The sequence below is a fragment of the Manis javanica genome, chromosome 13, assembly GCF_040802235.1.
Source record: "Manis javanica isolate MJ-LG chromosome 13, MJ_LKY, whole genome shotgun sequence".
In the NCBI taxonomy this organism is placed as follows: Eukaryota; Metazoa; Chordata; class Mammalia; order Pholidota; family Manidae; genus Manis; species Manis javanica.
In genome coordinates, this window is record NC_133168.1 from 54,374,912 (window position 1) to 54,389,738 (window position 14,827).

General features: G+C 35.9%; 1 protein-coding gene across 31 annotated transcripts in view; it reads right to left on the minus strand.

Moving 5' to 3' along the window:
- The window catches only part of AHI1 (Abelson helper integration site 1), a 218,430-nt gene that overhangs the window by 61,369 nt on the left and 142,234 nt on the right, over positions 1-14,827 (minus strand). Inside the window, exon 23 of one of the 31 annotated variants that reach the window (XM_073219642.1) lies at positions 4,958-5,993. The exons of the other annotated variants lie outside the window; for them this stretch is intronic. Within the exon in view, the coding sequence (XP_073075743.1) occupies positions 5,943-5,993 (51 nt within the window). The 3' untranslated portion in view covers positions 4,958-5,942. Of the gene's footprint in view, positions 1-4,957; positions 5,994-14,827 lie in introns of those variants that run through there. 31 annotated transcript variants of the gene reach the window in all.

The following is a 14,827-nucleotide window of genomic DNA, read 5'->3' on the forward strand; positions in this document are numbered from 1 at the left end:
CTGTCTGGCTTATTTCACTGAGCATAATACCCTCTAGCTCCATCCATGTTGTTGCAAATGGTAGGATTTGTTTTCTTTTTATGGCCGAATAATATTCCATTATATATATTTACCACATATTCTTTATCCATTCATCTACTGATGGACACTTAGGTTGCTTCCATTTCTTGGCTATTGTAAATAGTGCTGCGATAAATATAGGGGTGCATATGTCTTTTACAAACTGGGCGGCTGCATTCTTAGGGTAAATTCCTAGGAGTGGAATTCCTGGGTCAAATGGTATTTCTATTTTGAGTTTTTTGAGGAGGCTCCATACTGCTTTCCACAATGGTTGAACTAGTTTACATTCCCACCAGCAGTGTAGGAGGGTTCCCCTTTCTCCACAACCTCGCCAACATTTGTTGTTGTTTGTCTTTTGGATGGTGGTGATCCTTACTGGTGTGAGGTGATATCTCATTGTGGTTTTAATTTGCATTTCTCTGATGACTAGTGATATGGGGCATCTTTTCATGTGTCTGTTGGCCACCCAAATTTCTTCTTTGGAGAACTGTCTGTTCAGTTCCTCTGACCATTTTTTTTTTTTGGATTATTTGCTTTTTGGTTGTTGAGGTGTATGAGCTCCTTATATATTTTGGATGTCAACCCTTTATCGGATCTGTTGTTTATAAATATATTGTCCCATACTGTAGGATGCCTTTTTGTTCTATTGGTGGTGTCTTTTGTTGTACAGAAGCTTTTCAGCTTGATATAGTCCCACTTGTTCACTTTGCTTTGGTTTTCTTTGCCCAGGAAGATATGTTCATTTAGGTTGAAGAGATTTTTGCCTATGTTTTTTTCTAAGAATTTTATGGTTTCATGAATTACACTCAGATCTTTGATTCATTTCGAATTTAGTTTTGTGTATGGGGTTAGACAATGATCCAGTTTCATTCTCTTACATGTAGCTGTCCAGTTTTACCAACACCAGCTGTTGAAGAGGCTGTCATTTCCCCATTGTATGTCCATGGCTCCTTTATCAAATATTAATTGACCATATATGTTTGGGTTAATATCTGGATTCTCTATTCTGTTCCATTGGTCTGTGGGTCTGTTCTTGTGCCAGTACCAAATTGTCTTAATTACTGTAGCTTTTTTGTAGAGCTTGAAGTTGGGAAGTGAGATCCCCCTGCTTTAGTCTTCCTTCTCAGGATTGCTTTGGCTTTTTGGGGTCTTTTGTGGTTCCACATGAATTTTAAAACTATTTGTTCCAGTTCGTGGAAGAATGCTGTTGGTATTTTGATAGGGATTGAATAGCATTGAATCTGTAGATTGCTTTGGGAAGGATGGCCATTTTGACAATATTAATTCTTCCTAGCCAAGAGCATGGGATGAGTTTCCATTTTTTAGTGTCCCCTTTAATTTCTCTTAAGAGTGTCTTATAGTTTTCAGGGTATAGGTCTTTCACTTCCTTGGTTAGGTTTATTCCTAGCTATTTTATTCTTTTTGATGCAATTGTGAATGGAATTGTTTTCCTGATTTCTCTTTCTATTGGTTCATTGTTAGTGTATAGGAAAGCTACAGATTTCTGTGTGTTAATTTTGTATCCTGCAACTTTGCTGTATTCCGATATCAGTTCTAGTAGTTTTGGGGTGGAGTCTTTAGGGTTTTTTATGTACAATATCATGTCATCTGCAAATAGTGACAGTTTAACTTCTTCTTTACCAATCTGGATTCCTTGTATTTCTTTGTTTTGTCTGATTGCCGTGGCTAGGACCTCCAGTACTATGTTAAATAACAGTGGGGAGAGTGGGCATCCCTGTCTTGTTCCCGATCTCAGAGGAAAAGCTTTCAGCTTCTCGCTGTTCAGTATGATGTTGGCTGTAGGTTTATCATATATGGCCTTTATTATGTTGAGGTACTTGCCCTCTATGCCCATTTTGCTGAGAGTTTTTATCATGAGTGGATGTTGAATTTTGTCGAATGCTTTTTCAGCATCTATGGAGATGATCATATGGTTTTTGTCTTTCTTTTTGTTGATGTGGTGGATGATGTTGATGGATTTTCGAATGTAGTACCATCCTTGCATCCCTGAGGCGAATCCCACTTGATCATGGTGTATGATCCTCTTGATGTATTTTTGAATTCAGTTTGCTAATATTTTCTTGAGTATTTTTGCATCTATGTTCATCAGCGATATTGGTTTGTAATTTTCTTTATTGGTGGGGTCTTTACCTGGTTTTGGTATTAGAGTGATGCTAGCCTCATAGAATGAGTTTGGAAGTATTCCCTCCTCTTCTATTTTTCAGAAAACTTTAAGGAGAATGGGTATTACATCTTCTCTAAATGTCTGATAAAATTCAGTGGTGAATCCATCTGGACCGGGGGTTTTGTTCTTGGGTAGTTTTTTGATTACTGATTCAATTTCTTTGCTCATAATTGGTCTGTTTAGATTTTCTGTTTCTGCCTTGGTCAGTCTTGGAAGGCTGTATTTTTCTAGGAAGTTGTCCATTTCTTCTGGTTTTCCAGTTTGTTAGCATATAGATTCTCATAGTATTCTCTAATAATTCTTTGTATTTCTGTGGGGTCCGTCATGGTTTTTCCTTTCTCATTTCTGATTCTGTTGATGTGTGTAGATTCTCTTTTTCTCTTAATAAGTCTGGCTAGGGGCTTATCTATTTTGTTTATTTTCTCAAAGAACCAGCTCTTGGTTTCATTGTTTCTTTTCTATTGTTTTATTCTTCTCAATTTTATGTATTTCTTCTCTGATCTTTATTATGTCCCTCCTCTGCTGGCTTTGGGCCTCATTTATTCTTCTTTCACCAATTTCAATAATTGTAACTTAAGACTATTCATTTGGGATTGTTCTTCCTTCTTTAAAAAGGCCTGGATTGCAATATACTTTCCTCTTAGAACTGCCTTTGCTGCATCCCACAGAAGTTGGGGCTTTGTGCTGTCATTGTCAGTTGTCTCCATATATTGCTTGATCTCTATTTTAATTTGGTTATTGATCTATTGATTATTTAGGAGCATGTTGTTAAGCCTCCATGTGTTTGTGAGCCTTTTTGTTTTCTTTGTACAATTTATTTTTAGTTTTATACCTTTTTCATCTGAGAAGTTGGTTGGTAGAATTTTAATCTTTTTGAATTTACTGAGGCTATTTTTGTGGCCTAGTATATGGTCTATTCTTGAAAACGTTCCATGTGAACTTGAGAAGAATGTGTATCCTGCTGCTTTTGGGTGTAGAGTTCTGTAGATGCCTCTTAGGTCCATCGGTTCTAGTGTGTTGTTCAGTGCCTCTGTGTCCTTACTTATTTTCTGTCTGGTGGATCTGTCCTTTGGAGTGAGTGGTGTGTTGAAGTTTCCTAGAATGAATGCATTGCATTGTATTTCCTCCTTTAATTCTGTTAGTATTTGTTTCACATATGTTGGTGCTCCTGAATTGGGTTCATATATATTTATAATGGTTATATCCTCTTGTTGGACTGACCCCTTTATCATTATGTAATGTCCTTCTTTATGTCTTGTTACTTTCTTTGTTTTGAAGTCTATTTTGTCTGATACAAGTACGGCAACACCTGCTTTTTTCTCCCTATTGTTTGCATGAAATATCTTTTTCCATCCTTTGACTTTTAATCTGTGTATGTCTTTGGGTTTGAGGTGAGTGTCTTGTAAGCAGCATATAGATTGGTCTTGCTTTATTATCCATTCTATTACTCTGTGTCTTTTGATTCGTGCATTCAGTCCATTTACATTTAGGGTGATTATTGAAAGATAAGTACTTATTGCCACTGCAGGCTTTAGATTCGTGGTTACAAAAGGTTCAAGGGTAGCTTCTTTACTATCTAACCGTCTAACTTAACTTGCTTATTAAACTATTATAAACACAGTCTGATGATTCTTTACTTCTCTCCCTTCTTATTCCTCCTCCTCCATTCTTTATAAGTTAGGTGTTTTATTCTGTACTCTTTTGTGTTTCCTTTGACTGCTTTTGTGAATAGTTGATTTTATTTTTTGACTTTAGTTAGTATTTGATTGGTCTGCTTTCTTTGCTGTGATTTTATTTTCTCTGGTGACATCTATTTAGCCTTAGGAGTGCTTCCATCTAGAGCAGTCCCTTTAAAATATTCTGTAGAGGTGGTTTGTGGGAGGCAAATTCCCTCAAGTTTTGCTTGTCTGGGAATTGTGCCTGGGAAATATGCCTCCTTCATATTTAAATGATAATCATGCTAGATACAGTATTCTTGGTTCAACGCCCTTCTGTTTCATTGCATTAAATATATCATGCCATTCTCTTCTGGCTTGTAAGGTTTCTGTTGAGAAGTCTGATGAAGCCTGATGGGTTTTCCTTTCTAGGTGACCTTTTCTCTCTCTCTGGCTGCCTTTAGTACTCTGTCCTTGTCTTTAATTTTTGCCATTTTAATTATTATATGTCTTGGTGTTGTACTCTTTCGGTCCTTTGTGTTGGGAATCTGTGGGCTTCCATGGTCTGAGAGACTATTTCCTCTGCCAGATTGGGGAAGTTCTCAGCAATTATTTCTTCCAAGATACTTTATAACCCTTTATCTCTCTCTTCTTCTGTAGCACTATAATGTGAATATTGTTCTGCTTGGCTTGGTCACACACTTCTCTTAATATTCTTTCATTCCTGGAGATCCTTTCATTTCTCTCTGCCTCAGCTTCTTTGTATTCCTGTTCTCTGATTTCTATTCCATTAATGGTCTCTTGCACCTCATCCGGTCTGCTCTTAAGTCCTTCCAGAGATTGCTTTATTTCTGTATTCTCCCTCCTGACTTGATCCCTTAGCTCTTGCACATTTCTCGGCAGGTCTATCAGCATGGTTATGACCTTTATTTTGAATTATTTTTCAGGAAGATTGGTTATATCTATCTCCCCAGGCCCTCTCTCCAGGTTTGTCTCTGTAATTCTGGACTGGACGAAATTCTTCTGCCTTTTCATGACGATAGAGGTATTCGCAGGCAGGTGGCACATGTATCAGCTGGGAGAACAAAGTCCCTTCCTGCTTGCTGGTCACCTTGCCTTTCTCTGCTGCCTGTGTCAGTTACCTGCACACTGTGAGCAGAGTCTGGGTTAATTCCCCTGAGCCGCTGTGGGCGGGGCAGCCGTCGGGGCATCACAGAGCCCTGTGGGTAGTGGCAGGTGTGCCGGGTGTGCTCTCCTGTGAGAATGACGCCCCATGGCACCTTGCCCAGGCTTCCTTTGCCTGCGCCAAGCAGCTGTGCACCGTCAGTGGCCTCTGGGTCTGGCCCAGGTGGCTGTGCACCGGGAGGAGACTCTGGGCGGCCGCTGTGGGTGCGGTCACTCTCTGGCTGTTCGGCCGCTGTGGCGGGGCCCTGCTGGCCAGGGTAACAAATGGCATGCTGCTTATCGCCGTGAGGGGCTTCAGGGTTGTGTTGCCACCCAGGCAGCTGGGGCACCTTAAGTTCCTCAGGTTTCCCAGCCTGCTGGGCTGATTGTGCTGGGCTGATTCCATCCAGCTGTAAGGCTCCTGTCTGTTTAAGACTTTCAAAAAGCAGTTGCATTTTTTTTTTTACCCAGGGGAGCCAGTTGCAGGGACCTGCTCACAGATTTTACTTTTCCGTTTCTCTAATATCCATCACACCCTGCAATATATGTCTGAGCTCCCAGTGCAGATTACTAGGGCTGTTTATTTAGCAGTCCTGCACTTCCACTCCCCCTCCACCCAACCCTGCTCTGACTCCTTTCCTCCCGTCGGTGAGCTGGGATGCGGGGGAGCGACTGGGTCCCGCTGGGTTGCGGCTTGTATCTTACCCCCCTTTGTGAGATGCTGAGTTCTCGCATATGTAGATGTAGCCTGGTTGTTGTACTGTATCCTCTGGTCTCTCTGTTAGGCGTAGTTGTATTTGTCATATTTTCAAAAGTATATATGGTTTTGGGAGGAGATTTCCACTGCCCTACTCACACCGCCATCTTGGCTCCTTCTCTCAGGGAGCTTCTGTTTTATTGGATGTTCCATTGTTTCTAGTCTGGTAGTCCTTTTCAAAAAAGGGATACCTTTAATATTTGTATAAGTTACTCTTGTGTTTAAGTTGCCGATAACAGTACCAGGGTGCATTTTGATAATGAATACCAAACTTATTTATGAATTACTTCAGAAAGGATAATGAATTTCTTTAAATTTTATTAATGAATCAGTAGCTATGAGTAAATATAAGTTATTAGTAAAGAAGAACGAGATGCAGACAATATTTTTGAACAAAAATAAATTCAAGTATTTGCAAATAGCATTCAGAATCTATAGTTTTAGTAGTTATAAATTTTATACTTCACATTTTAAGCTATGAATTACAGAGATTATATATAGAAATATATCCCTTATGATAAATCTAATATTCTTCTTTTAATTGTACTGCATTTATTAGTTGGTTTTACTTACCCCTAGATACTACTCTCCTGGCCAGGTGCTTCCCATAGCCACAAGTATTGAGAGAAGTAGTAAAAAATTTTATAAATACATAAACATAGAAATATATAAATATTAAAATTAAAAAAACTACTAGGTTTAACAATATAAACACATGAATACATAACTATTACAACACTTAATACATATAGACAGACACATAAGTTATTAAAGTTTTCAAGTAGACTTGTAGTGCTTTAAAACTACTTTGGAAAAGCCTATTTTAAAGTTGACTAGGAATGTATAGGACCATAAAAATACCTAAATGATCTACAATTTCCCTTGTTCTCTTTTAGAATGAAATATGGGTGTGTTTCTCTGTGCATAAATACATGAAATAGAGATAATACACCTATTACTTAAAAAGAACATGAGGTCTGGAGGCAAGTCTTTTGAGAATTAAGTTAAGACTCCTTTTGAAGCTTAAAAGTGTCTACAGGATTTCTGGGTATCAGTTTAAGTGCAAAGAGTTGTAGTTCTCGATATTTCAAGATAATATGTACAGAAAGTTTTGAGAACTACTTAACAACACTGCTAAGGAAATTTGTTCAAAATTATTAAATGTCAGAACTCATTAAAATTATAAATATATAAAAAGCTGAATTAATATCTCATTCATATAATAAATATCTCAACTGTGTGCTATATATATGATACTACATTGTATGGGAAATACAATGAAATACTGAATACCATACATTAATAAAAAATAAAAAGAAAAGAAATAGTGCATACAGTCTTGACATGAAGATGCTTAGGTTATAATTAAGAAAACATACTGTTTCAAATAATATATACTTAAAAATCTTAAAATTTAGCATAAATTAATCTAGTTTATCTACTCTGTTTTGTGAAATATTTCATTTAAAAACATCTCATTTAGAGGTTTTACTTTTATTCAACCAAGGTTTTGAAATTCATTAATTTTCATAACAAGTACATAAACCTCAGTCTGAGTTTTTTCAGCATCAGTGTATATCTACTTTTATTACTTCACTTGCTATGCTATAGTTATGTTTGTGTATTTGTCTAGATACATCTAGGAATATATGTATCTACCATTTATTTAATGCTCAGTATGTGCCAGGATGTGCTGAAGCATGTTAATATACACATGCATATATGAATATACACACACACATATATTTGTAACTACTCTAGAATTTATCATAACTCTTCCTTAATTATAATATGAACTAAAAGAATTATTGTCTCAATCACACAGTTTGGAAGATTCTAGATATTAGCAAGTCTACTTTTCTCTAAGCCTATGCTTTTAATCACTAAATTTACATATTTAAGTTTGAAGTAGAGATTTTCATGGGACCAAAAGCAAATACAAGGCTGGTTGGTTCAATGCCTGTGACTTTCCCTCCCTAAGATTATGCCAAAAGAAAGGTATTACAGAATTGGTGTTTCCATAAATAAGGCACCTGAAGAAGATCACCAGAGCACTTTTCTTCATATTAGCTTTTCAGTCACAACTTGTTGAGGCCACTAAGCTGGAAAGTTGCATAGGAAACTGAAATTGGGCCAAGGTGACAGCTTATATATGTATATTAACATCCGTGTCCATCTGATCACTGTAGTTTATACTTAAGGTGGAAGGGATTAGGGAAACAGTTACAGGTAGAATATGGAGAGATTTCATGAAGGAATCTTGAGTAATACATTTAAATGGAAAGAGGAGAGCTTTTTAGGTTGCTGATAGCCAGACATCAATAGTTAGCTGCTCATATTATTTAAACACTGAGGCTTATGTATTTCTAATTCTGATTTCAATTCAAATATCCTAGGAAAAGTTCATGCACATATATGTGAGTATCTGGTCTGGTGGGAAGAAGATAAGAAGATAATAATAGAAGGATAATGAAGAAGCTTAATTGTCCTCACTTTAGCATATAATTCTAATTGTGATACATACGAAAATATATACAGTTGAGCAGAGGCTCTAAAACTTACTAAATACTATTTTGAAGGGCAAAACAGAAGTCAGCAAATAGAATTTTTAGGAAGCAAATGTAAAACTCTGAGCTTAAGACCAAATAAATAGAAGGGATGCACTTCCAAAATTGGGGAATAATGAAAAAGGGCTCTTCTATAAAAGCAAAAACACTGATGATAATTGTCAAAATCTTTTTAAGAACTCTGAAAATTAGTCAAAGGATTCCAACAATATGGCAGGTAGTCATGAAAAACATTTGAGTCTTGGTAAAAAAGCACGCTTTGTGAAGTTTTAACCTGCCCTGTTTCCATTACCCTCTTGACAGCTCCATGGCAGCCTTAAAAACTGAGACTCATAACTCTAACTGTGAAAACGAGCAGGCTAGCAGTCACTGGATAGGGCAGAATGGGTTCAGAGTGTCTCTCCAAAGACCCATCTCCAGAGAAATGCCACTATATGACCTAAGTGGAAGTCCTTGAAAAGCACCATTCTCAGGTCCTGTCTTTACTTGATGTGACTCACAGCCAGCTATGTGAATATATTCCTAAAAATTAATGTCAAAAACAATCTATGGCAAATTAGGCAGTGACACAAATTAGAACAAACAAGGGACTGACCAAAAAATTAAAAGGAAAAACTGGGAAATGACATGTCTGTAGGATACTCTGAAAAGCTTCGACACATTCCTAGAAATCTAGAGAGCTGTGTTCATGCACAAGATTGTGTGTATTCCCAGTGAAGACCAGAGAATGCTCTAATCTTTTACTTCTAGCCAACCCTGAAAATTTGCATAAGCAGAAAGTGAAGTCAAAGCAATGCAAAGTTATAAAGAGCCTACTGAAGCATTGAAAATGTGTCCCAAAACACACACAGAGTCCCCTGCAAAAGGCTGCAGGACTTGGTTCCAGGTTCTTCAGGAAATCTCTGTCTATCATTAACTGATCACTAAGCTAAACAAACAGACACCTCAGTGGTTGCATACAAAAAAACAGACTTTACAGAATTACTGAAGAAAAGTCACTAAATGAACAAATAGCAACAGTAATAACAAAAATAACAAACCTGGGATGGGGATGGGGGTAGAGAATCTGACTTCCAGGTTTGTCACATTATTATCTTAAATGTTCAGTTCTCAACAAAAAATCATGAGACAGGTAAAGAAACAGTGAAGAATAACCTTATACAAGAGTCAAAGAATTCAACAGAAATTGCCTGAGAAAGCTCAGAGATTAGGTTTACTAGAAAAAGATTTTAAATCAGTCTGTGCATGATAAAAGACCTACATGAAACCATGTCTAAAGAATTAAGAGAAAGTATGAGAATGATTATCTCAGCAATGAGAAAGTATCAATAAAAAGAAATTAAATATAAATTCTGGAGTTGAAAAGTACAATATGCTCATGTGAGAGGCAAATAGTATATTTGAAATGGCAGAGGGAAGACTCAACTCTTAAATAAATTAAGATTATCTAGTCTGAGGGACAGAAAAGAAAAAGAATGAATAAAAATGTCAGAATCTCAGAAAACCATGGAATGCTTTCAAGTGTACTGACATATGCATACTGGGAATTGCAGAAGGAAAGGAAACAGAAAAAGGGGTGAAAATATTAATTCAGCCCCCAAAAAGAGAGGAATAAAGGAATAAAGGGACAAAAAAAGTCATCAGACATAAAATTAAACTGTCCACTTAATTCTACCTTATCAGTAATTACATTAAATGTAAATGAATTAAAAACTCCAAGCAGAATGCAAAGATCATCAGAACAAACAAAAACAAAACAAAACCATGATCCAATTATATGCTGGCCTACCAGAGGAACAATTTAAACACACACACAAAAAAGCTGACAAGGATGAAAAAGATATGCCATATAAAGAAATTTGAAGAGAGGAGTGGCTATACTGATATCAGAAAAACAGAATTTCATACAAAAACTGTCAGTAGAGACAAAGGACAGGAAGACACAAATAAGTATAAATAAATATACACCTAAAACAGCCTCAAAATACAAAAGGCAACTGACAGAATTGAAAGGTGAAATGGACAACTCAACAACAGTTGGAGACTTCAATATCCCACTTTTGACAGTGAAAAGAACTAGGCAGATGAAAACAGAAGACTTGATCAACACTATAAGCCAACTAAATCTAACAGGTATCTATAGAATACTCCACCTGACAACAGCAGTACATATTCTTACATGTACACAGAACATTCTCTAAGATAGACAATACACTAGGCCATAAAATAAGCCTTTAAGAATATCCAAAATTAAAAAGTATGTTCTACACCACAATGGAATACAAAGAAATATCAGTCACAGGAAGACATTTGGGAAATTCACAAATATGTGGAAATGAACACATTCCTAAATAACCAATTATAGCAGAAGATGCTTTTATTGAGAAGAAAAAATCAAATCAATAGCCTAACATTATAATTTAAACTAGAAAAATAAAACTAAGCCCAAAGCAAAAAGGAAATAAATTGTAAATATTAGAAAACAGCAAATAGAAAAATAATAGAGAAAATTCATGAGACCAAACATTGGTTCTTTGAATATCAGGAAAACTAACAAAACTTTAGCTAGACTGACCAAGGGGTGAAAAAATAAAGGTAATATGCAAATTAATAAAATCAGGAATGAAAGAGGAGATATCACTACTGTCCTTAGAGAAATAAAAAGTATTATGAGGGAGTGCTATTATTAACTGTATGCTTAAAGAGACTGAATCAAAAAACTTTTCACAAAGAAAAGCCCAGGCACAAAATGCATCAATGGTGAATTGTTCCAAATGTTTAAAGAGAAATAATATCAATCTTTCACAAATTTTTCCAAAAAAGTAAAAGTGAAAAGAACACTTTCCAACTCATTCTATGGTTATTACTGTGATCCCAAAACTAGGTGAGAAAAGAAAACTACAGGCCAAGATCTCTCATGAAAAAAGCATCAACAAAGTACTATTATACAGAATCTACAGCATATAAAAAGGATTATACACCATGACCAAGTGGGATTTATCCCAAAACTGACAGGCTGGTTTAACATATGAAAAGCAGTTTATGTACTAGACCACATTAATAGCATTAAGGACAAAACTCACACAATCATCTCAATAGATACAGAAAAAGCATTTAACAAAATCTGACATCTTTTTATGATAAAAACACTCAACAAACTAAGAATAGAGGGGAACTTCCTCAACCATCTGGGTTATGCACAAAAAATACTATGCTAACAACATAATGGTGAAAGACTGGAAGTTTTCCCTCTACAATTAGGAACAAGACAAGACAAAGACATCCACTCTTGCCACTTCAACAGTGCACTGGAGACTGGCCAAGAAATCAGAAGTGGTAGGAGAAGATACTTGCAAATCATACATCTGCTAAGGGGTTAATATCCAAAATATATAAAGGGCTTACACAACTTAATACCAAAAACAACCCAATTAAAAAATGGGCCAAGGACTTGAATAGACAGTTTTCCCAAAAATACATACAGATGGTCAACAGACACAAGAAAAGACACTCAACATCACTAAGCATCAGGAAAATGCAAATCAAAACCACAATGAGTTATCACCACGTACTTGTCAGATTGGCCATCATCCAAAATAATGAGTGTTGCCCAGGATGTCAGGAAAAGGGAACCCTACCTAGCACACTGTTGGTGGGAATGTAAATTGATGCAGCTACTATGGAAAACAGTATGGAGGTTCCTCAAAAATTAAAAGAGAACTACTGTATGATCCAGCAATTCGACTTCCAGGAATTTATCCAAAGCAAATGAAAACACCGAACTGATGCATTCTTATGTTCACTGCAGCATTACTGACAATAACCAAGATAGGGAAGCAACCTATGTGTCCACCAATGGATGAATGGATAAAGATGTGGTACATATGTATATGCATTACTCAGCCATAAAAAAGAATGAAACCATACCATTTGCAACATGGATGGTTCTAGAGGGTATTATGCTAAATGAAATAAGTCAGACAGACAAAGACAAATACTGCATGATTTCACTTATTTGTGGCATCATAAAAACAAAATAAACAAAACAGAAAAGATTCGTAGATACAGGAAACAGACTATTGATTACCAGAGGGAGGAGAGATATTGGGAGGGATGAGCAAAATAGGTAAAGGGGATTAAGAGGTAACAAAACTCCAGTTACAAAATAAATGAATTAAGGGGAGATAATATGTTGCATAGGGAATATAGTCAATAATACTGTAAAAACCTTGTACAGTGACAGACAGTAAGGAAATTTACCATGGGGGTGATTTCATAATATATAAAAATGAAAAATCACTGTAATATACCTGAAACTAATAAGATACTGTGTTAATTATAATTCAATTAACAAAAGAAGAAGAAAATGGGTAAAGGATTTGAACAGATTCTCCAAAGATGATATATATATATATGAATAGCACTTCAAAAGATACATCATTAGTCATTAAGGAAATGCAAATCAAAATCACAAGATCCCACTTCCCACCCACTAGGTTGGCTATGATGAAAAGACAGTAACATATGTTGGTGAAGATGTGGAGAAACTGAAAACCTCATACATGGTTGTAGGATTGTAAAATTGTTCAATCACTTTGAAGAATACTTTGGTAGTTCCTTAAAATGTTAAACATAGACATCATATGATGCAGCAATTCTGCTACTCAATATATACCCAAGAGAACTGAAAACATATACACACAAAAATCTGTATGTGAATGTTCATATAACACTATTCATAACAGCTAAAAATGGAAGCAACTCAAAAGTTCATCAATGAGTTAATGTGTGATGTATCTATATAGTAGAATATTATTGTCATAAAAAAGAATGAAAATCTGATGCATCAACAACATGGATGAATCTTGAAGACATCATGGTAAGTGAAAGCTGCCAGATACAAAGGGTCACATATGATTGAATTTATGTAAAATGCCAAGAATAGGCAAATGCATAGAGATAGAAAGTAGATTAGTATTTGTCAGGAGCTAGAGAGAGAAAGGGCAAATGGAGTGGCAGGGGCTGCTACTGAGTATGGGATTTCTTTTTGGGGTAATAAATCACCCCAAATTTTTCAAAATTAGAGAATGATGATGGTTGCAAAACTGTGAATATAATAAAAGCCACTGACTTGTTAGGCTTTAAAAATATACTTTATGTGAATTATATCAAAGTAAGACATAAAAAAAGAACATCATAGAAATTATGCTTATGGTAGTTGAAACTGGTTATGATGAATAAAGCAACAGATACAAACAAAAATAAAGAGAAGGAGACCATAGCTCTCCATGTCAGAGAGGAAAGCCTTGATTCTGGCTCTGGAAATGACAAAAGAGGTTAGATTGTGAAAATACAATGAAAGAGAAAGCAATACATGTGGAACATGAGAGAAAAATATAAGCTTAATACATTACCTAAGGTTTTCTTGGTAGGAACTAAGCATCTGGTATTACAAGTGATAGAAAAATTAAAGTGGAAAGGATCAAAGACTGGGGAAGACAGGAGCTGTATTGAGCTGTACTACGTTTTAGGTTCTTTGGTTTACCAAACAGTTAAGAGCCTAAGCACTTATTGTAATGATTTTTCTAGTGGAATGGATAAAAGAAAGAATAATTAATATTAGAAACATTAATTGAGGAGTCATTCATACTTAGCCATCGGCTCCAACTTAAAGTATATACACTGAGCTTTAAAATAGGTCTCAAGAGGAAGGGACAAAGCCCAAGGACCTCATTCTTGGGTGATATTCACCATTACCTTCTCATTCCTTCACTCCTGTTCTTCAAACAGCTGTCTGTGGCATGTGGGTAGCATAGTTTGAAGTGTAGCAGGTGTTTGTAATTTCCTTTCTCAAGGTCACAGGTGACTCTGCCAGTGAACTAGATAAACCACAGCTTCTGGGCCCCTTTCTTCCCACCAAACCCCAAGATCCCCTTCTCACATCCAGTTTACTCTCTGCTACTTTAACCCACCCCATAATTAACAGAATTGAAATCGCATTATTCCCAGAAAATCTTTTGACACTGTCCACTAACTTCAAATCATATCTGATTAAAATTTACTGGTAGGTGGATGGGATGTTTTCCAAGAACAATTTTTGAAACTAGTTTTGTTAGGTAACTTCCATGGTAGATGTATTAAGATGGAGGAATCTGTATATGGCTATGTTCTCTTCTCAGGCCTTCGTGACCCTTTTTGGCTGTCAAGTATTTTTGGCTCATCTACAATAATGCATTAACATATTCAATTTAAGTTTTTCTAGAAGACACTTAAAGACTTTTTGTGTTTCAGTTTCCTACTGGTAAATGATGATAATAGCAATTTTATTGTTTAGAATTATTATGACATTTAAGTGAGATAACCTACATAAAAAAGTTTGCTTAGTGCATGGTATACAGTAAGTGCCTAATAAATGCTGGTTATAACTATTATTACTAAA